The sequence below is a fragment of the Podarcis gaigeae genome, assembly GCF_964106915.1.
Source record: "Podarcis gaigeae genome assembly, chromosome: 9".
In the NCBI taxonomy this organism is placed as follows: Eukaryota; Metazoa; Chordata; class Lepidosauria; order Squamata; family Lacertidae; genus Podarcis; species Podarcis gaigeae.
In genome coordinates, this window is record NC_139685.1 from 57,672,799 (window position 1) to 57,695,184 (window position 22,386).

Consider the following 22,386-nt stretch of genomic DNA (forward strand, 5'->3'; position numbering starts at 1 on the left):
AATTTTTGAATTTTAAGATCTATAAATAAGAGTGTAAATTAGTAAATAAATGTGTGTGCAGTCAGACAAAGGTAGAAGTGGTCAGGAGCAGCTGACTGAGAGAAGTCAGCCTAGAGTCAGAAGCTTCATAATACCAAGTGCAAAACTATTGACCTACTGAATCACTTGACTTCTGCTGAGTTACAATATTGTCCTTTAATCATTTTCAGTGGTGGTACTGAAGTACAGCTGAAAACAGGACAGCAGCTCTTCTAGTAAGCAACCATGAGCATTGACAAGCATGCTCCTATCATCTAAGCTTGGGATGGGGAACATGTGGCCTTCAAGATGTTGGACTCTCAATAGCCTTGGCCAACTTGGCCAATACTCAGGGATTATGGGAGTGATAGGACAACAATATCTGAGGGGCTACAAGTTCCCCACCCATGATCTTAGACAGGTTGTGAAGCTGACAGAAACGGGGGCTTGCTTGTTTATTTCCTTCATGCCAGTTTAGTGCCGCTAAACACAGTTGTGGTCTTGAGGCACATCATTCTCCATTGTTAGAGCCTGCCCTACCATTAGGTAGAGGAAGTTGGATGTCATGAGAAAGGGCAGCAAATTGTTGGGAGGGCAGGGAGGGAAAGAGGGCTTGGTGGAAATCTTTTGTCCACATATTCAGGCATCATTCGCTGGAACTGATCCTGCAAAATGGGACAGGGTGCCCATGTTTCCTGTGTGTTTGGATACATGTGTTGGTGTCCCCTTCAGACTTGATGTGTTCGATGCAGCAAGCAGCGAGTTACCTGCAGTGCTACGCAAGTGGGATTTGGCCCGTAGCTTGGTCCTGAGTAACATTTCAGACAAGGAGCAGGCAAGGAAAGCTGACACTAAGTGAAAGGTTGATGTTCAAGACAGGGTTGACCCAAGTGGCAAGGAATGTGTGGCACACAAATCTCTGAAAGATGAGCACAACAAGGATGCTCTCTGGGATAAAAGCATCCATCTTCACAGGTATGCCAGAGGCCCTCAGATTCTCTGGGCTGGTTGACACTCAACTCTCCCCTAAGTCAACCTTCACCTTAATCGATTAGGCAGCTGGTTTACAAGGTTCAACTAATGGAGAGGGAATAATTATATATATATGCACATGCGTACAAAACAGGGATCCAAGCACCAGATTACCCAGGGTTTGACCGTTGCTGGAGAAACCTTGCAAGGCACCTGCCCTGTGTTCCTTGTTAGAACAAACAGCGTAGTTAATAAGTGTTGATGGCTGCAAACTGAGACCACCAAAAAGTTGGTTTGAAAACTGCTGCCTTAGGGCGCCTCTCAGCGGTGCAGTAATGGATGCCGTAAAAACAGTATTGTCATTAATAAGCATTTGCAGGGAACGGGAGGGCAGTGTCACAGCAGGCTAAAACACTTATTGTTAGTTGTCGGGTGACAAGTTGTTCATTTTCATTTGGAAGCCACTGGCTTGCGTCTGCGTGTGACAGTTAGTAATTTGGATATGTGGAGGAAGAAAGGGATAGTTGATTTGGAAACAGCAACAAAAATGTGAGATTTATTTCCTTATCATGCCTATGGGCTGGGCTGGTTCTGTTATCTCCATTAAGCAAATTTCAGTTAATGTAGTTTGCCTATATCTCCTCTGCCCAGATTTTCAGCTCCATCCTTCAGTGAGGGTGCATTGGGTCCATAAGGTTTACTCACCTCCCCAAATCTGGTGCCTCGTTGTATTTGGAATTGATGCCAGAAAGAGCATGGAATGTCCTAGGTCCAAATTTGGTTCTCCTTGAGTTCAGAGTATGAGCTCATCTTTATGATGGAACCCTCCCTATGGACTCCCTGATGAGAAAGGATCATCTAGCCACCTTACTAGATGCTTTGAAGGAGTAAAAAAATGTTTCCTTATGTGTCTGCCTGATCTTAACACTGTGAGGTTTTTTGTTTGTTTGTTTTTAAAAATTCATTTTAAATGGTTTTAATATTCCAAATATTTAAATATTTTGCTGTTCAGTCAGTCTGAGAGCTACTTTTGGTCTAGCTGGTGGCACATGGTTTTTAGACTAAATAAATGGCTAAATAAAACTTCACAGTTCTAATGGCATTTTAGCTCCATTTATTTAAATGGAGCTGAGTTCTAAGTTAGTGCGCTTGCATTTGCAACTTTAACCTATGCCCTTCACAAGCATGATATTCATAGCATGCCATTAAATGGATACTCTTTAAATGGATACTCTCCCCCCTCCCCATTCTCATATTCCTTGAATATGGCTATGAACAGTGGAAATTAATGCTCATTAGGACATGGGTGGCACTGTGGTCTAAACCACAGAGCCTAGGGCTTGCCGATCAGAAGGTCAGCGGTTCGAATCCCCACAATGGGGTGAGCACCCATTGTTCGGTCCCAGCTCCTGCCAATCTAGCAGTTTGAAAACACATCAAAGTGCAAGTAGATAAATAGGTACTGTTCTGGCGGGAAGGTAAATGGTGTTTCTGTGTGCTGCTCTGGTTTCACCAGAAGTGGCTTAGTCCTGCTGGCCACATGACCCAGATGCTGTCTGCAGACAAAAACGCTGGCTCCCTTGGCCAGTAAAACGAGATGAGCACTGCAACCCCAGAGTCGTCCATGACTGGACTTAATTGTCAGGGGTCCCTTTACCTTTTTAGGACCAGTAGGGCGGGAGGCAGGGAGGCAAACAGCAGGTGGCACCAGACCGCCAGAGCAAATAACTAGCAGAGCTGGAGGCAATGAGAGGCAGAGCCAACTAGCTCCGCTTATGCCCCCATATCCCTCCCTGTCAAGCTCTAAAAACGCAGCACTGAAACTAAGGTGGAGGAGACTGGCTGCAAGGAAGGAGGTAGGCAGCTGGGAGATGACTGAAGGCAGAGTGAGCTGGTGGGGCTGCAGTGCCTTACTTGCCTCTCCTGGCTCTGAGTGCACGAGAGAGATTAAAAAAAGAGGCATTTACTGAACCAGAAAGCAGACTATGTCTTTAAAAAATTATAATATTAAAATGATGTGATCTCCTGAGAAAAGACTATACCTTGGGAAGCAAAGTTGGCGTCCTCTTATCTGGAGCAGTCTCTGGTGGAAGAAACATACAAGGACTACTGAGAACAGTGCAATGCAGTTATTATTAATTTGCTGCTAAGTAACAGCTCATGGGCTGTTAATGCAAAGGGGCTTGCCATATGGACGGCATTAAATGTTGCATCTGGAGGACATGGGAGGTTCCATTGCACCCAGCGCTGGGTAGCTTTTAATTGGACTTCTGCACTTAGTTTCACTTTCCATATGAAAACTCTGAATGGTCTAGATCAGAGATGGGAAAGCTGTGGCCCTCCAGCTCTTGTTGGACTACAAGTCTCACTATCCACTGTTAGCCATGCTGGTTGGGTCTGATGGAAGCTAGAGTCCTACAACATCTGGAGGACACTCGGTTGCCTATCCCTGCCCTAAAAGCATGGAACTGGTAGGGGAGCATCATCTTTGGATCTCAAAACTTGAGGACTGCAGTGGTAAAGGCATTGCTTAAGGCAGGGGTAGCCAACATGGTGCCATCCAGATGTTTTGGACCACAGTTCTCATCAGCCCAATTCAGCAATAGCCAATGCAAAGAGCTGACCAAGATGCCCGGAGGGTACCATGTTGGCAACCCCTAAGTTGAGGAAAGCTGAAGGAATTGGAAATAGTACAGAAAAAAGGAGTGATGGTGGAAATCCAGTGTGGTGTAGTGGTTAGTATGTCAGACTGTGACCTGGAAAACCAAGATTCAAATCCCCACTCAGTCATGAAGCTTACTGAGTGACCTAGAGCCAGTCACTGCCTCTCAGCCTAGCCTTCCTCACTGGGGTTTTTTTCTCGGGGGGGTTTTAAATGAGGGAGGGGGTTAGAACCCCCCCCCCCACCTTGAGCTCAATGGAGGAAAGTTGGGATATAAAGGCACTAATTAATTCTAAACTGATTAGTGAAACCTTATTTGATTAACTATATAAGCCAGAGATCAATTAAATAGTACAAGATTTCTGAAAGGGGGAAATGGTTTTTGATGATGCCCATTTCTTACACTAGACATCCTCTTTGATGAAGGATTCCATCCTGCGTGTGAGGGAAGGAGGAGATGTTTCTTTTAGGTTGGTGCTTGTGGTCTCCAGCTTCTGTAAGTACTTTCAGAACCAGCATGGTGGTGTGATTACAGTGTTGGAGTAGGATTTGAGGGACCCAGGTTCAAGTTTACTGAGTGACCTTGGGTTGGTCACTATCTCTCAGCCTAACCTACCTCACAGGATTCTTGTAAGGATTTGAAAAATGAGGTGTGTGGGGAACAATATACACTCAGCTCAGTGGAGAAACTTTGGGATATACAAATGTAATAAAATAAGTAAAAGTAAATATAAGTAAATAAGTAAAAATAAAAGCTCAGAGAATATTTTGCATGATGAGTTGGGGGACATTTTCTGCCAGTTCAAATGGTTTTTAATCAATTATCTTGCTTATTAATCTGTGAAATGCTGCAACCCTAATTATAAATCCCTGAATCTCTGGTCGCCTCCTATGTGTATTTCCAGAGAAGTCAAAAGAGCAACAGCAGTTTATCTCAGTCTGGCCCCTTTTGAATGTTAATTTTAACAAAGAAGCTGCAGTAAACGAAAGTGGCAATAAAAACAGCAGCATTCAAAGTTCGTAAAGTATGTATATACAGCCAGTTCTCTCTCATGCTGTTTTTTGGCAATCTACAATGCTCCCAAGAGTTTGATATTATTATTATTTCTACAAAAGGAAATCTTATACAAGGCTGGATACCCAATTTTAAAACTTTTAAATGACTTTTAAATGATAACACTTAGACCACCTCATAAGTACTTCTTTTTTTTTTTAAGTGTGTATTTCCAGGCAGATTTGTAAGCATTTTAGTCTCCTCTGAGAATTTGGATGGATTGGACTTTAATAGGTCCATCCGTCCATACCCACGAGTGTGAACCTTGGTTAATAACCTATGCACCATTTGGGCAGTGACCAAGTGTCTATAATAGCTCTCTTTGATGGCTCATAACTGCGAAATTCCCTTCCTCTGAAGAATCTCTTAAATCTGATTCCTCCCCCCCTCCAGAAGTGATGCAAGTATTCATTATTATTATTATTATTTGAACTAGTGAGGGTTAAACAGATGTGAGGAATTTACATTTGTTAGGCTTTAATTTGATTGATTTTGATTGTTAGTTAAACAGTATTCATTGAATTAATTATCTGTTCATTTGCTTTTCTGTATCCTGGTCTAGGAAGAATGGGCAGGCTAAAAATCCAAACTGAAATAAATGCATTCACAAACTAAATAGGTTAGGAGGCATCATCAGAGTAAGACACTCTGAAGTCCACCGAGTTCAGTAAGTTTTTAAGGATGCTTGGATTTTTTGCTGGATTGTAGCCAGTGGCCACTGATCTGAAAGTATAATCTGAAAATGGACAAAACTTCAGAGTTGTGTACATTTCCAGATTTTACGTAAGTTACATTTGACTGATATTTTAAAAAAACAAACAGAGCAGAACTCTTCTAATATTCTTTGAAATTCTGAATGTTAACACATTATGGCTTGCATCCAAAGTTACTCCTCCATCCATGTTGAAAGTGGTGGGGGTTGATTTCCATCAGGATCTTCTGCCATGGTCCATCCACCTCCAGGGAGGTACACAGAGGGGGGAAAGCAGAGGGAAAGCATTGTTCTGTGACCATAAACTCTTGTTCTATTTATCTAAGGAAAGTTAGGATCCAAGTTCATGGGTTGGAGATTAATGTTTTATTAAACGAATATGTGCTTTGTTTTGTTTTTACCTCTTGAAAGTCTGTTTCAAGGTGTTTTCCTCTGAAAAATCTGAGAACAGAATCCACACACACACATACACAAATCTACCTGCTGGGACATGGGTGGTGCTGTGGTCTAAACCACTGAGCCTCTTGGGGTTGCCGATCAGAAGGTTGGAAGTTCAAATTTCCATGGTGGGGTGAGCTCCCGTTGCTCTGCCCCAGCTCCTGCCAACCTAGTTCGAAAGCATGCCAGTGCAAGTAGATAAATAGGTACCACTGTGCTGAGAAGGTAAACAGCATTTCTGTGCGCTCTGGTTTCTATCAAGCTATCCTGTTGCACCAGAAAAGATTTAGTCATGCTGACCATATGACCCTGAAAGTGGTCTGTGGGAAAACGCCGGCTCCCTCGGCCTGAAAGTGAGATGAGCGCTGCAACCCAACAGTTGCCTTTGACTGGACTTAACTGTCCAGAGGTCCTTTACCTTTATCTTTTTTACCTGCTGGTGTTTCCAAGAGAAGTCCATGAACTTCTGGGTGGGGCACTTGCATTTTAAACCTCAAGAAATGCAGATAGTGTGTTTGCTTAAAAAGTCCTTTCGGCTAGCCATCAGTGCTATTGACCACAAAAGAAACATGGAGACACCTACATAAACAATATGATTTCAAGTCAATGCACATTTAAACCTATCCATGTAGTGAACATTTCATTTCCACACTGTTCTGCTATCTGTTTCCTTACACAGAATCCATAGCCTGGAGCCCTGGCACCAGCTGTCAAGGAGAACTCCCTCTGAGGCTGCCTCTAAGCACATATGCCAAAATAAGTTCCACAGGAAATGAATAGGATTTATTCTCACGAAATGTGTTTATGATAAAGATGAAAGAGCTGTGTCCTGCAAACGTCATCCAGTGATTTATTTTTAGCAAAGGTTCAGATGTCAGGCTAAGAAAACCTTCCACGTGGGTGTTCTATTGCCCCACTTTTCCTCCAAGCAGCTAGGGCTGGTTTCACCCTCTCCTTTATCTTCACAACAACCATGTGAGGTGGGTTAGGCTGAAATATAATGAATAGGCAAATATCACTCAGGTCTCCTTAGCTCTTAGCCACTGCCCTGACTGTCCTATATAGCTGGTGAACTGTTGGTACTTCTAGTCTGACCTCATAAGGCTGTTCAAAGAACCATGAGAGCAACAGACACTTGTACACAAGCTACTTTTGCTTTCAGAGAAAAAGTGTCCTGGTTCGCACATGGCATTACACCATGGTTTATTAAACCATGTCTTAGTGTTTGAACCCAGCCCAGTAGCTTAACTATGTTTTATTAACTGTTGTTAGAGGTAACTTCTTAACCAATGTTTGCAGCTGGTTTATAAAACCATAGTTAACATTTAACCTCAGCTTACTGTTATGAGAAAATCCAGACCTCCTCTTTAACCATGGTTAAGGAGTTATCACCACCAAAAGGCTAGAGAGCCACAAGTGAAGGAAGGGCAGCAAAAAATTCAAATCACTCTCAAAGTTCAGCTGCTGTGTGGGATAAGAAGTCAATAAGTGATTGTCTGCCAGATGCTTCAGCTTTAACTATGGTTTATTGACTACGCTTCATGTTAACTATGGTTAACACTAACCATGGTTAGCATACGTGCGAATCAGGTTAATGCCCTAGATTAATTTGAGCCTAAAAACATTTTCCCCAAACTAGCTAGGAGCCATTTGTGTACAGAAGTGGGCTTCTGTATCACAAATTTACCTGGATAGATAATGGATTGCATGCGCAAACTTTGGCTCTGCTTAAATGTTGACAAAGTTCCATTAGGAATAAAATAAAGATGCAAATTGCTGAAGAAATTAGAGAACTGACTTTAAGATTGAAAAATGAGAAACTTAGAGAAACTTAAGAGAACTGAAATGGTCATCAATAGCTGTAGCTGCATTGCTGGGTCAAGTCCATAAAGAAGGAGGGCACAGGGTGAGGGGACTTGGAATAAATCTCTTCCATACTCTCGGGCAGCCATACTTTACAATGGTCAATGCTCAGCTGGGCGACCAGAAGCCAAATAGAATAGATTTGGTGGCCAGGTGGAACAGCCAGTTGGTTGCCACTTGATCATGTCAGGATTTCTGGATTAAACACTAGAAGTTATGAGAATAGGCTCTATACAAGTAGCTGATATATTACACTGCAATTGCAGCAGTGAAGCCTTGCTAAGAGCATGGTATTTTCTGGGAAGAGGCAGTGAGATAAAGGTGGACTCTAAGAGAGAAAGAGAAGCAGTGGATATAGCACAGTACATTTTATGTGATATTGTGAGGATGGTTTTAGGAAGAAGGAGAAAGAGTGCTGCCAGGTTCTGGAAATTGGAGGAGGAAGGGTGTAGTGTAGGAGGCAGGGGGAAAATAGGGAGAATCCTACTGGAATTCCAGGAGAATGTGAGATCTGGGATAAAAAGAAGGAATATCAGTTTTAGGAAGGAAGGAGAAAAAGTGGGGTTGAGAATTAGGAGGTTGAGAATTAGGAGGGGTATAATGGAATTCTAGGAAGGAGAGAGAGCAAGAATGAGGCTGGGGTTAGGATCTTGTGAAAAATGAGATGTCAGGTGAAGGAGAAAGAAGTAGGGTGCGGGTGATGATATTTGAAGAATTAACAGTAGGAGGGAGCAGGGAAAAATAGGTTTGTGAGTTGGGACCTTGGAGGGAAGTGAGATCTGAAGGAGGAAATAATAGGGTTGCAGTGGGTGAGAGAAGTGGCAAGGGGCAAAGTGGAGGAATTATTTCACAATTTCTTGATTTATATGGGGTTGGGTTCATAGGTTTCTACAGGCTTCTAGTAATTTTATTAGGTATCAGTGGGTATCCATTAAGCTTTTAAATGGAATATAATGAATTTGATTCATCAGTCCATATAATTCCAAAGTTGCCTATATTTTTAATTACCTTCTCCCTTATCAAATATCATGGAAATGAAATATTTGGGTAGCATTGGGCATGCATGAGCTTAAATTTATTTAACAGTGCATTCATGTCCTCATTTTTCCATAAGGTAAAACTAGTGCAAGATATTCATATTTACGTATTACAGCCATCCTGTCCTCCCTCCCTCGCTCCTCTTAAACAAAAAACCTTAAGCATCAGTAAAGTGCCACAATGAAGCATTTAAGACCTTTACACGGAAACAACACGCTCATTCGACACCACGAACGTGGCTACATGTTAGCCTATTCATTGCGGCAAAGTGCCACCTCTATCCTTGTCTCCAAAAGAAAAAGCCAAAGAGAAACTTTGTAGCTGCACACACTTTTGAATGCTTTAAAATGAGAGCAACCCTCTCATTACGCAGGACGATTTCACCTCCGAAGGGGAAGCTCAGCAGCTGCTAGAAACCCTTCGAAGGAGACTATTATTATTATTATTAATCATCGTCATCATCGACGGCGATGATTATTGCTGCTCCTGGCACAGAGGCAGCGCCGGGTGTACAGGATTATTTCTGTGAGATTAAGTCTGGAGTCTGAGGGAGGCTCTTTTTTGCGTTTGGCGGGAGGCGCTGGGAGGAATAAAGCCGCCTGGGTCTTTAACTTCTAGGATTCAGGGTTGTTAAGAGCTCTTTCCGCGCGAGTGGGAGACCTCCCAGTGCAGCGCCTCCCCTCTCTCGCCTCCTCTCGAAAAGCCTCTCCAGAGCCAACGGCTTCTCTTCGCCGGCGGCCGCCTGCAAATGGTTAAGAGGGCGCCTGGGCGAGGGGCTGGGCCTGGGGGAGCGAGGCGAGGGGTGCTGGTGTGGAGAGCACCCTTCTCCAAAGAGCAAGGACCTTTCCACTTCAGGCTGCGGCTGGGGGAGGAACTCTCTCGCCTTCGCCTTCCCTGCCGTCGACTGGAGCACACCCTCCAACGCCACCCCTCTCTCTCCCGCACACACCAGCCACCCCCCGCGCGCTCTCCCTTCTCCCTCCCTCTCTCCATCTCCCCCCCCCCCCGCTCCTCCCTCTCTCTCCCCCGGCCTCCCTTGCGCTCTCGGCACGCACGCACGCACAGAGGCAAGTTAATGGGGAATAAAGAGGCTGGAGTCCGCGGCAAGTGCCTGCTCCTTACAAATGAGCCTCCAGGCAGCTTTTCCCACCCACCCACCTACCCACCGCCCCCCTTGCTCCTCCGCAGCCGCCGCCGCCGCCCGCCCCTCCGTCGAGGAAGGAGGGGCGGCCAAACGTGGCCTCTCGCTGCGTTGAGCCCGCAGGAGGAGGAGGCGTGGGGGAGGGGATTGGAGAGGGAAAGCGGAGCAGTGGCCCGTGCGCGCCTCTTGTTCCCGGTGTAATTTGCAGCCAATCATCAGTAGGTGTCCACATCCCTGCATCCTCCTCACCTCCCTGGCGCGCCTCAGCCTCTCCCTCTCCCTCCCCCCCCCCCCACGTCTCTCTTCTCTTCTCTTCCCTCCCCTCCCCCAGCAACCACACACACGCAGGCACACACACAAACAGAGAGGGGGAGAGCGAGGGGGAGAAAGAGAGAGAGAGACTCTCCCCCGGCTGCGTCCCTCCCTCCCTCGCACACAGCGACTGGAGAGACGGACGGAGCGCAACGCGCAGGAAGAGGAGACCACCGAGCAGCACAGCCAAGCGCTCTCACACATTCACGCGCGCACGCACATACACACACACACAAGCGCGCGCACACACACACATTCAGTGCCTGCTCTTTCCTCTCTCTCCCCCTCCCTTCCCCCCTCCTCCTTTCTCTGCAACAAGGAGAGAGAGAGAGAGAGAGAGGAGGAAAAAAAAAAGAAAGCCACTTACAGGTATTTGCTTAGTGGATCGGCGTCTTTATTCCTTTCCCACCGACCCCCCTCCCTCATCACCGCCCTTTTACAGTTTGTTTACAAGTATCAAAGTTGTAATTGAGGAGCTGCCAAAGACACATCGGGATATTCTTCCTTTTTTTTTCTTTTTTTCTTCTTTTTTCCACCCCCTTCTTCTTTGTGTTAGGGAGTGATGTGCAACTAATTAAAGACAGACAGGCGGGTTAAGCGTCTGCAAAATCCAAGTGTCCCCCCCAAAAAATACAGAGACTGGTAAGTGATTGTTTTTGGATCTCTCTCCTTCCTCCCCCCCTTTTCTTTCTCTTTTCTTTCTTTTTTCTCCCTTCCCCCTTCCTGTTATCTCTCCTCTCCTCTTCCCACCCCCCCTTCTTGTGGTCCGCTGGGGTTGTTAAAGTAGATGAATGCTAGGCTTGGGCAATAAAAGGCGCTGCTGTATTAATTTATTAATTAATCTGCACCAGCCCCTCCTCCTGAATGTTAAATATGACCTTTGATCTCTCTGTCTCTAGCAGGAGCAGATATGCAATATTGAACATGTACAGTCACATTGGCTTAAGCAGCGAGTAGATCGCAGTCTTTTTAGCTGCTTTTAATTATCCGGGGTTTTTTTAATTAAAAAATAAAATTAAAAAATCGCACGATAGTTTTAAATTAAAAAAGAAAAATCAATAGCTGCGTCTTAGACACCTCTTTCGCGCTCCAGAGATGCATCGATTAAACAATAATGACCTGGTTGGTGGGCACCATAATTTTCTCGTTTCTGGTAGCAGTAAACCTTGAAAGGGGATTTGGTGGTGGCGGTAAGAGAGAAGAGGCTGAAATTGTAGCAGGGGTTTCCTGGAGGTGGGAAAAACATTTAAAATGCAACGAAAATGGGGCATAGAAGTGTGTTCTGTTGAGAGCCTATGTGATATTATTATTATTATTATTATTACTCAAACATTATCACTATCTTTTCCAATGTGAGTGCATTGCCTATGCAGAACCAGAAAAACTACTTGTATTAAGTAGTTACTGTTAATGGAAATGAAGTTATACTTTCGTTTCCTTTTTAAAAAGTAGCCTTATTTCATACACTGAATTTTTCAGTGATTGGGTTGTTTTTGTGCGTGTTTTCAGAATAGGGAGAAGACCTCCTTGTTGCAACCAAATCCTTACAAGGAGCAGTGGTTTCAGTCTTTCCCCCTGATGTAAAAATGCAGAGCTGGCTCTAGTGTGATTAGGGTCTTTCCCTGATTAAAAGATGCATGTTGGTCCCTATCTGCCAGACAAGACTGATGTGACTTTTCTTTCTTTCTAGATTTGCTCTCATAATCTGGATTAGTTTACCAAAAACCCTGCTTTTCAGTCTATCCCAGCAGTTAAATGATGAAGTCCCCCCCCCAGCTAGTAGGATGGGCTAGAAATGGTTCATTAGTCTAATTATGACTGTAATTAGTATAATTGATAACTATTTTTCAACTGTAGGAATCAGGCATAAAACTGTACTGGGGTCCTTTCTTAGTGTCTCTGGGGGACCTAATATTCTGTTTACAAGTGAAAAAGACGGGAATGTTGCAAGTAAAAACATTGTTTGGTGGGAGGTGGAACCACATTCTGGATGACAAAGATATATATTGTGTCCAGTTTGGTTTTTGGTTTGTTTCACTTCCTAAAGGTTGGAAGAGTGTACTTCTCCCAGTGTTACAAACTAATACGCCCTCTCTGATATTGGATGGCCTATAAAAAAAAAAAAAAGCCACAACCCAGATGCGAGTAGGTAACCCACAGCAAGGGGTATACCTTGCAAATCTTTTTTAAAATAAGACTGATAAAGTGTATTTGGGAGGTGGTGCGTGCCTCCTTGAGATCTAGATTTTTTTTACATAGCGTCCCTGGCTTGAAGGTTGTGTAGCATGTTAAGTGACTGCGTGGATATTCAGTCCCCTTGCAGCTGCAGGATCTCATACCCAAACCTGTGAAATTGCCTTGCATGTGTGTATATAAATATATATCCCCCACCTCAACTCAGTCCCTTTATTATTTACTTAATTTGGGGGGCTGGGCAAGGACCTTGGCTCCCCCTCTACCAAAGAGACCTGATCTAGGGACCCTGCAACACAGCCAGCTGTGATTCAAACTGATGACACCCCCCTCCCCCAGATTCAGAAAACAGTTCCTGCTAATCCTCTAAAGAACCAACTAGGTTAAAACAAAACAAAATCTCGATATTCCGACGGAGGAAGGTCAACTCTTGGCGGCATTGTGCTTCCTCCTACTTTTTAACGCCTGAACAGACTTTCTTCTTCTCCTCCTCGCGCTCCCTTTGCTCATCCCCCCCCCGCCCCCCGCCTGGTTTTCTCCTCCCGAGCCCGCTGCTCTCCAGCCCCGTCTTGCCCTGGCAACCCGGCTCCTTCACACATTTCCTAAAGCTCCGATGCCCTCTGGTGAGAGGATTGGGAGCCCTTTCCCACCCCTCATTTGCATGTGTTTAGCACTCCGGTTGCCCCTTCTCCCCTGGCATTTGTCAGCCCGCCCTCCCCTCCCTCCCTCTCCCCAGCTATTAAAGCATTTACCGCGGGGTGGGATTGGAGGGGGCGGCGGCGGGGGTGGAGGAGGAGGAGGAGGAGGTGAAGGGAAGGTGGCCGGAGAGCGGAGGAGGCTGCTGGGCTGGGATCATGTCTTTATTGATTGTTATGCAAACGAGCTGGGGTGACTGACGGGCCCCGTCTCTCCCCGCAGCGTGTGTTGTGTGGTGTCTTTTGAACACAACAAAACAAAAAACCCTCGCACGCACAGACAGTCCTCTCTCTCGCGCGCGGATCCTCTTTCCCTCCTTCTGCGTAGACTTTCCCCCCGAAATGACTTTCTTTCTTTCAGTTGCGACGGTTCCCGGGGAGGACGACGACGACGACGACGATGCAAAGGAAGAGGCTGCCTGAGAAGACTTCGCCGTGTGCCGAGATGCCCCCCCAAGAGGATTAGAGGGCAGCGCTTCCCCCCCTTCCCTCCCCCTGACCCCCCGGGCTACCCAGCACCCGGCCCGGCCCCCCCGACGGCTCCCGTGGCCCTCCTCCCCGCCCTGCCCTTCCCTCCCCTGGCCCTCCCCGGCCCCCCCTTCCTCTCCTCGCCCCCTCCCCCCTCCTCCTCCTCCTCGTCGTCCTCCTCCTTCCCGCCCACCCTGTTGCCCCAGGCCCACCCGCACCCCCACCCTCACCCTCACCCCCACCACCCCCACCCCCTGGGCACCATGAACACCAACGTGTGCGTGGAGACGGGGCCCACCGCCGAGGCGCCGGGCCTGCCCAAGGAGAACCATCTGCCCGACGGCGCCCTCAACAGCCTTGTGGATTACAACTCGGAGATGGAGAGGTACCGCTCCTTCGCCACCTTCTACAAGACCAACGGCGGCGCCTTTCCGCAGGCGGCCAAAATCGCGCGCATCACCACCCCCATCTTCCCCAGCGCCGCCGCCGCCGCCGCCGCGCGCATCGGCATGTCGCCCTGGAACTGCGACACGGCCACGGCCGCCGCCGCCACCGCCATGCTGTGGGGCAGCGGCGCGGGAGGCGGCGGCGCGGGCGTCGGAGGCCCCGCCAACCCGGCGGCGGCCGTGGCCGGCGGAGTGGCGGCCCGCAAAGCCGCCGCCGCCGCAGCCGCCTCCTCCGCGGCAGCCGCCGCCGCCGCGGCAGCCGCCGTGGTCTCGTCGTCGGTGTCGTCGTCGTCGTCGTCGCTGCACGCCGCCGGCCGGAGCGGCGGCGGCGGGGGCGGCGGGGCCGGGGCCAGCGGCCTGCACCATCGCGGCGACTCCCAGCAGCGCCTAGGCAAGCCGGGCTGCGCGCCGGCCGAGCAGGCCTCGTTGCAAATGGCCAATAACAACTTCCTCTCCACCTTGGCGCCCGAGCACTGCAGACCTTTGGCGGGCGAATGCATGAACAAGCTCAAATGCGGCGCCGCCGAAGCGGAGATAATGAATCTCCCCGAGCGCGTGGGGACTTTTTCCGCTATCCCGGCTTTAGGGGGCATCTCATTACCTCCCGGGGTCATCGTCATGACAGCCCTGCACTCCCCCGCCGCAGCCTCCGCAGCCGTCACAGACAGCGCGTTTCAAATTGCCAATCTGGCAGACTGCCCGCAGAGCCATTCCTCCTCCTCGTCGTCCTCCTCCTCCCTGGGAGCCGCCGGAGGAGGAGGAGGAGGCGGAGGGGGAGGCGGGGGCGGAGGAGGAGGAGGTGGGGGAGGCGGAGGCGGAGGAGGGGCAGGCAACCCTGCCAAGAAGAAGAGGAAAAGGTGCGGGGTGTGCGTGCCCTGCAAGAGGCTCATCAACTGTGGCGTGTGCAGCAGTTGCAGGAACCGCAAAACGGGACACCAGATCTGCAAATTTAGGAAATGTGAAGAGCTAAAGAAAAAACCTGGCACTTCGCTAGAGGTCAGAGGCGATGATTTCTTTCTTCCCAGCCTGCCGCCGTCCCTCGTGAACCCCCTTCCCCCGCCGCTCCAGTGCTTCTTGTCTAGTTTCAAGATGCAGCATCCCTTCTCTGAAGCCTCCTTCAGGTTGTGAGGAGGTGGGGAGAGAGAGAGAGAGAGAGAGAGAGAGAGAGACCCCCCCTGCCTTCTCTCCCTCGGCCCTGCTTGGGCCTCTCCACACACACAACACAGGCGCAAGCCAGCCCCCCAGCTCCCTCCAGCCACTGGTTTTTGGATCGCCCAGGAACCCAGCTTGTCAAAAATAGGGTGGCAGGTCCCCTGGAATAAATCTATGGCAGGGGACTTTGAGGGACTTTATCCCGCTTTTCGTTTTTTTCTTTTCTTTTGGTCCTATGGAAAAGGGAAAATAAAATAAGGGTGGTGGCGGGTGGAATCAGGAAGCCCCCTAACTTTTGTTATGTGGAAATGAAAAGAGAAAAGTCTGACATAATCATTTAACATCAGAGAAAAGGATTTTTTTATATATTAAAAAATCATTATATGGAGATTAAAAAAAAAAAGAGAAACACTTCTACACAAGTTGAGCTTATTACACTATAAATTGATCTGAACAAATCCTGTATATTTTTTCTGTTGCTATAAAGAGTTCTGTCTGGTGACATGTAAACTATTTTTTACTTATGTGAAACCAATGGTGAAGGGTGAATCTTTTGAAAACCTGAAATATTTTTTAATGCACATGAAGCATTTATTTTTAAGTTTTAAATTGTGGCCATTTGGAGGGACCCCCACCCTATTGTGTGTGTGTGTGTGTGCTGTGTGGGTTTTGTTTCATTTGGAGGTTAGGGCAAAAAACTTTTCTTTTTTTTAAAGTTGACCCCCAATTTTACCATTGTCATCAGTTCGGAACAAATTAATAGCTAGCTGATTTTTTAGGATGACTCTTTAGGGGTGACTTGGTGTTTATCAGATGCAAGGAAACATTTGGTGGTAAAGGTAAAGCAGCTGGTGAATTGGGCTAAGAATAACATACTTTTTTGCAATGCATCCTTACCAAAAAAATTTAACCCTTTTGCAGTATGTTTTACAATTTGATAAAAGTACATCTATGACTGAAGTTATTATGTGTGATTGAAATGTATATACATTTATTTTTAAAAAGAATCTTGTCCTCAGAATTGACAATGTATCACAAAGCTGTAAAAGACAAGTTTCCCAGTTTGGTAGACAACACAAAAACAACAGCCAAGAGGGGATGTTGTGGAAATTGCAGTTCATGTATTTAGTCTAGCAGAAAGGGGTGTGGGAAGGAAAAAAAAATGTGTAAAATGACTAATGGTATTATTTTTAGATGGAGGAAAACAAGAGGAAAGACTTGTAATCATATTTAAACCCCTGTCATTATTAAAATTATAGTGTTGCTGGTTAGATGAACATATCGGAAGAGACTGTGTGTGGCTGGGGAGAGCTGAAATGGTACCAAAAGTTCTTTATAGGCTGAGGGATGTAAAGCAGGGATAAGGAACCTGTGGCCTGGGCAGGGTCAATGGCCAGGTAAGATGGGAGACCTGTTGCTCAACAACACCTTGCAAGGCCACAGGTTCCCCAGTCTTGATGTGAAGTCACCCAAATTAGGAACTTGGTGAGACTCGCAACTGTGACCAACAGGAGTTCTATAAATGGATACATTTCACTGGCATTAAATGTTACCACTAAGTTAAAAGTTCTCATTTAAAAAAACAACCAACTAACACATGATGATCTTTTTTTTTTTTTTTTTTTTACTTTGCCCTTTGCAAGATTGAACTATCCTTTTGGAAAGTTTAATAACTCAGGCTGCAATCCCGTGCACACTTTCCTGAGAGTAAGCCCCATTGAACGCAGTGGACCTTACCTCCGCATAAACATGCATAGATTGCATTTGTCATTCCTTCTTCATTTCCCATTGCTGCTTATTGTGCATATATGATAAATGGATGTCACATCAATACAACACACTCTGTGGATTACGCTTCAGATGGTAGAAATCGGTTGTATATAGATTTGCCTGTTATTTTGGGTTGCGAATGCACTCCTGTTTATTTCATAGAACATTTCAAAGAATGTATATTGTGATTTTTACAATAAACGGTAAATGCTGGATTTGAACACTAAACCATAACCAAACATAATTTATTTTTCTCTTCCTGGTGGCAGTAAATGTAATCTTTGCAATTCTGTGATTCTTCTCTGTAGACAATGCCCCCCCCCCAATTCAGTTAGTTTAGTTATGTCTTTGGAAAGGGTGCAGTCCTAAGCACATTTACTCAGGAGTACACAACATTGAAAACCATGGGACTTACTTTAGAGTAAACCTCGGGAAGAGAGGGCTGAATGTCTCATTCAGATTAGTGAGGAAACTTTGGTAATGATTGAAGTCCCATTGCATTAAACTGATAGGGAATCTAATCCTATGCATGTTAACTTCGAAGTATATCCCACTATGTTCAGTGGGGCTTATTCCTAAGTAAGTGTGTGTAGGCATTGTGGCCTTAGCAATGAACTACATGGTTGTCTTGGCAAATGCATGTTTCCAAACCCACATTTGCTAAAATAATGGGAATGTTGGAGGTAGGGAAAGAGGTGCTTAACACTTCCTGCACCAGCAAATTTTTGCCTGCAAATACCCTCACCCTGGTTAAGAGAACGCTGCTTAGGATGCAATGGAAGGGGATTTGGCAGCAAAATGTGAAGACATAAGCACTTCTTCCTATCTTCTAGTTTTCCTTACATTCCTACAAAAGTGTTGCAAGGTTTGAGACACAGGGTAGGGGCTTCAGAATTCGTTCATGCCTTAGTCGCAGCTGAACATTTTTGCCGGGCTAAGGCCAGGTCTGCTTTCAACAAGTCTGCAATCTTTTGAAAAGCAGCTTGTTTTGTGAACTTTTCCTAAACTTTATAGCCCCACCCCAAGTACTCAGAAATAAGCCCCAATGAATTTAGTTGGCTTTGCTTCCTAGCAACGATGCTCAAAACTATACCATAAAGTACGGTTGTAATGTGGCTTTAGGGATGTAAATCCTGCAGGATTATTGATCTGTCCAATCAATGAGGCAGTGGGTGGAAACTGATTTATGAATGAAGATTTGGCAGGTGTCTCTAGGTACATTTGATGGACTCTCTGTTTGCTGGACAAAGAAAGCCCTGCACCTTCAAAAATTGCCCAAGCATGTCATATGAGATCATTGCATATTAAAACTGCTTAATAGCTATGGCTAGTAAAAATGCATGGGTTTAATAGTACTTCCTTAACTTTTGTTGTTGTTGCTTGTTTCCTATTGACACACACACTGTGCTGTTACACCTGAACTAGAAGAAAGGAACCACCCCCTTCTAACTAGTTACCAATAGTCATTCACTTCTGTGGATTGTAGCCATTCAGTCGCAAAGGATATCATTGCATGTGACTAATATCCATATAGGCACATTACTTGTCAGTTAGAAAGAAGTTTAAATCGACTCATTTTCTGTTCGAGTTAGGTCCACTATCCCCCCCCCTTATTTTTCGTTTCCCCTTCCTTCCCCCCTTTTTGTTTTAATTGGATAATAAAGAGTGGCAGCATGACTGCTTAAAGCTCATGTGCAGCAACACGGGTCTGGTTGTAAGGCAACCAGCTGGAAGCATGTCAGAGACTGACAGGGCCTACAGGACTGAACTGACGCCTCCACAGCGGTTGCAGGTGGGTGAGAATAGTCTCCCCGCTGAACTGGCTTCTCAGGCTGAGATTGGCTCATGGTGTCTGCCAATCAACGCTTGGGCCAGCGGTGAATTGCTGCAGTCTTGACGGGTTGCTGTCTGAAAGGAGGCTGAAAAAGTAGGGCTCTTCAGTTCTGTTGTGTGTTTTGAAAAAGCTCTGAATGGTGTTTCCCAGTTAGCATAAAATGCACCCTACCTTGCCTGGAAAACCTGGACATGCGTGAAATGGAAGCTACAAACAATGTATTCCATCCTCCAGTCAAGCTGCTTCCTCCCCTGCTTTTTCTCCTTTATATTAATAGAACTTGATTTTAATACAGTTACAGCTCCAAGCCAAATGCTCTGGTGTGCAAGCAGAGACTTTGGTGTACAAAGAGAACTATCTGAGAGGAAGGATTTCCTATTCACTTCAATAAACTCTGGATATTTTGCTCACATAAGTCTTTTGCATCTATGAAATGGTCCCCAGCTCTAAAGCAGGGATAGGGAACCTCTGGTCCTCCAAGTGTTGTTGGACTCCAAATCTCATCATCCTTGGCCGTTGGCCCTGCCAGCTGGAGCTGATGGGGAGTTGAATTCCCACAACATCTGGAGGGTTACAGATTCCCCATTCCTGCTTTAAGCTTGCTGAGTTTAGAATTGGAGCAATGAAGTTCAACCCTGCTTCGTGTTTGCATCAGCATGTTTTCCTAGGACATGGGAACATTGACAATATAGCATGTTTTGTGACACTGTGCTATGGTACACCTTCTAAAGGTATGCAGGAGATGCAAGTCTTGGGGCATCTCTTAAAGCCTCTTACCCCTCTCTTATGCAGAGAAGTCTGCAAAAGTTTGTAACCACTTTAATTTGTGTTGCTAGCCACATACCTGGGCAATTCATTTGCCCATTGTTTACACATACCAGGGCAAGTCACTTGTGTTAGTGGAAGAAATCAACTCTCTTGTTCACAGAAAAAGATACTGTTGGTCACTTGGAGGCATTTCTTATAGCCACAAGAAGATCAAAAAGTTTCCATCTTCAGATCTTTGTATTTTATGCATGACCCATAAGCTTTTGAAGAAAGAGTTGCCTCTCTCTCTCTCTCTCTCTCTCTCTCTCTCTCTCTCTCTCTCTCTGTGTGTGTGTGTGTACACACACACACACACACACACAAATCTGATTTCATTTTTCTTACATAAATCTCACCCAAAGAGCACTTAGTGACTGAGTGATTTTTAAAAATGTAACATAATAATATGAAAATTTCAGTGCATGCAATTAATAGTAGCAAATGCATAAAATAAGATGGATGTCATGTAGAGCCCTGTGTATTCACACCCATCCACAGCGTTCATTTAGATTTACGGTATGTTTAAAAAGGCATAATCATTATTTATCCAGAGAGACTACTTATTTGCTTCCCATTAGTGTACATTAATATAATTTCTACTGTAAATTATAGACTAAGGGGCATGGCCAACATTGCCTCTCTCACACTTTGAAAAATCAAAGGGCCTGCTTCCACTTCGTTTTGATTGCCATTATTTTACATTTTGCCCAATCTTATTGATGTTACCAATAAGACACCCACATTTGCCCCATTTTGCTTTCCAAACCAGTTCCTGTAGTATAGGGCTAAGACAGGCAATCTCATATTGAGCCATAATGTTTCAAAACAGATTCTTAAACAAAATGACTATGGTCATATTAAACCTCCATGTTGTTAAATATCTAATTTTGGTTATTAAATTTTTCACTATGGCAATTTATTCCAAGTATTAAATCTTTTTTAAGGCTTCAGTTCTAAACACATTAAAAAAGTAAGCTCCATGATAACTTCCAAATATGTTCCATAGGAATCAATGGGACTGAACTTCCAAACTAGGATATGGCCTCACTTCAGAGTGCAGGGCCATAGTTTTTTGTTTTTATTAACACTGAGGAACATAACTGCTTTTATTTATACCAACGAGGTATTTGAAAAGGAGTTGACTGAGAACCAGAATTTGACCTACTGACTGAAATGAAAGTAGCAGCAGTCTCTGACCCTTAAAAATGTAGCATCATCTGCTGTAGCCACTAGGGAGGGGAAAGGTCCTGTAGCTGGTGTTACACTGTCTGCTCCTTGTTTTTCTGGGGAGTGGGAAGGTTGTTAATGCAACTCCACTGAGCTCTGTGGATAGGGATCAATTAGGAAGAGTCTCAGAGGGGATATTTCCCTCTTTTGCCTTTCCGTAGCTGTAGATTGCATTCTGTGATGGCAATCAGCTGTGCAGGGAGATTATGGGAGACAAAAATGGAACAGGCTGCTAACATGATTAGGGTAGCTAACTGGAAATCAGCAGAAAAGCTGGTCTGCTTTCTGGCTGCTAGGCTGTGCCACAGGGAGAAAAATATTCAGCCAACACACCTGTATTTGTTTGGTGTTCTGTCTTGATTTGCGCTACTTGAAACCATGTAAAAAGGCAAGTCACTGGAACATAGGGCCTCCTGCTCAGCCTCATATTCCAACATTTTTAGATCAATCCTTGTTAGTGAAAGTTTCATTATGGCAGAATGTGCTGCTGTATTGGCCGGATTCTACCCAATTGGGAGGCACTTCCAAATGACCAGTTTATTGAAGAATCACCTTCATTTGTTCGCAGGGCATTTAGATGACACTGCCTGTTTAATGAACATTCACTCTGATTTGTTTGCAGGGAGGCTAGACGATGTTCTGTCTAAGCATTTCTCTGTCATTTTTCTTCTCGCAAAAAGTTATTTTTGGGAAACAGGTTGGTAGTGTAAGAACTCCCAGTCATCTATAATGGTAGAGTCAGTTTAGCATGCCCATAGTTCAGTTGGTAGACTGGTAGACTCTTAATCTCAGGGTTGTGGGTTCAAGTCCCACATGGGGCAAAAGATGCCATCACTGCATGGGGGTGGACTAGATGACCCTCAATGTACCTTCCAACTCTATGATTTTTGCTGGTTTGTGATTGGATACCACCTGGAAATAGTGACAGCCTGGAAATGCCCTTGGTATTCATCATGGGATAGAAAAATATAACTCAAAACGGTTGTGGTGAATCTGTGGCCCTCTAGATAATGTGGGACTCCAACTCCCATCAGCCCTGACCATCAGCCATGCTGGCTGGGGCTGATGGGTGTTAGAATTCAGCAACATTTAGGGGGCAGTGGCGTAGCGTGGGTTGTCAGCACCCGGGGCAAGGCAAGTAATTTGCACCCCCTAACCCGTGGATTTGCGCCCCCTAACCCCCAGATGTTGCGCCTGGTGTGGCCGGCCCCCCCTGCACCCTCCACGCTATGCCACTGTTAAGCTAAAATGAGCTAAAATGCATGTACCTTAGCTGTTAAGTGTTTTGTCTGTCAAGTGCTAAACCAAACATGGATTGGTGTACAGTTGGGCTCCCCCCCCCTTAAATTGGGTACTTGTAGTCACAAATTTCATTGTGAGCAGAGGCAGGGTTTTGTTTTATAAACCACCCAAATTTCATTTTTGTACTCTGCCTCGACATTGTGTACAATATGTCCGTTAAAATAGTGTGTGGATCCTGAATTAATAAGCAGACTGCAGCCATTTGAGCTCACAGTAGAGCTGTGCATCTCCCTACTTTCAAGGCATATTTTCTGAAATAATGAAGCAATGCCTGTGGCAATT

At 45.6% G+C, this 22,386-nt stretch overlaps 1 protein-coding gene and 1 long non-coding RNA gene across 2 annotated transcripts in view; both read left to right on the forward strand.

Annotated features, from left to right (window-relative positions):
* The first annotated feature begins 754 nt into the window (after nucleotides 1–754).
* Nucleotides 755–13,680, forward strand: LOC310852897. Its single transcript, XR_014568396.1, has 4 exons — nucleotides 755–993; nucleotides 4,061–4,148; nucleotides 10,767–10,852; nucleotides 13,460–13,680. It is a non-coding gene; the product is annotated as an uncharacterized lncRNA (long non-coding RNA).
* A 127-nt stretch (nucleotides 13,681–13,807) lies between these two features.
* The window catches only part of CXXC4 (CXXC finger protein 4), a 53,779-nt gene continuing 45,200 nt past the window's right edge, over nucleotides 13,808–22,386 (forward strand). Inside the window, exon 1 of the mRNA XM_083756741.1 lies at nucleotides 13,808–15,008. Within this exon, the coding sequence (XP_083612867.1) occupies nucleotides 13,830–15,008 (1,179 nt within the window). The 5' untranslated portion in view covers nucleotides 13,808–13,829. The remainder of the gene's footprint in view (nucleotides 15,009–22,386) is intronic.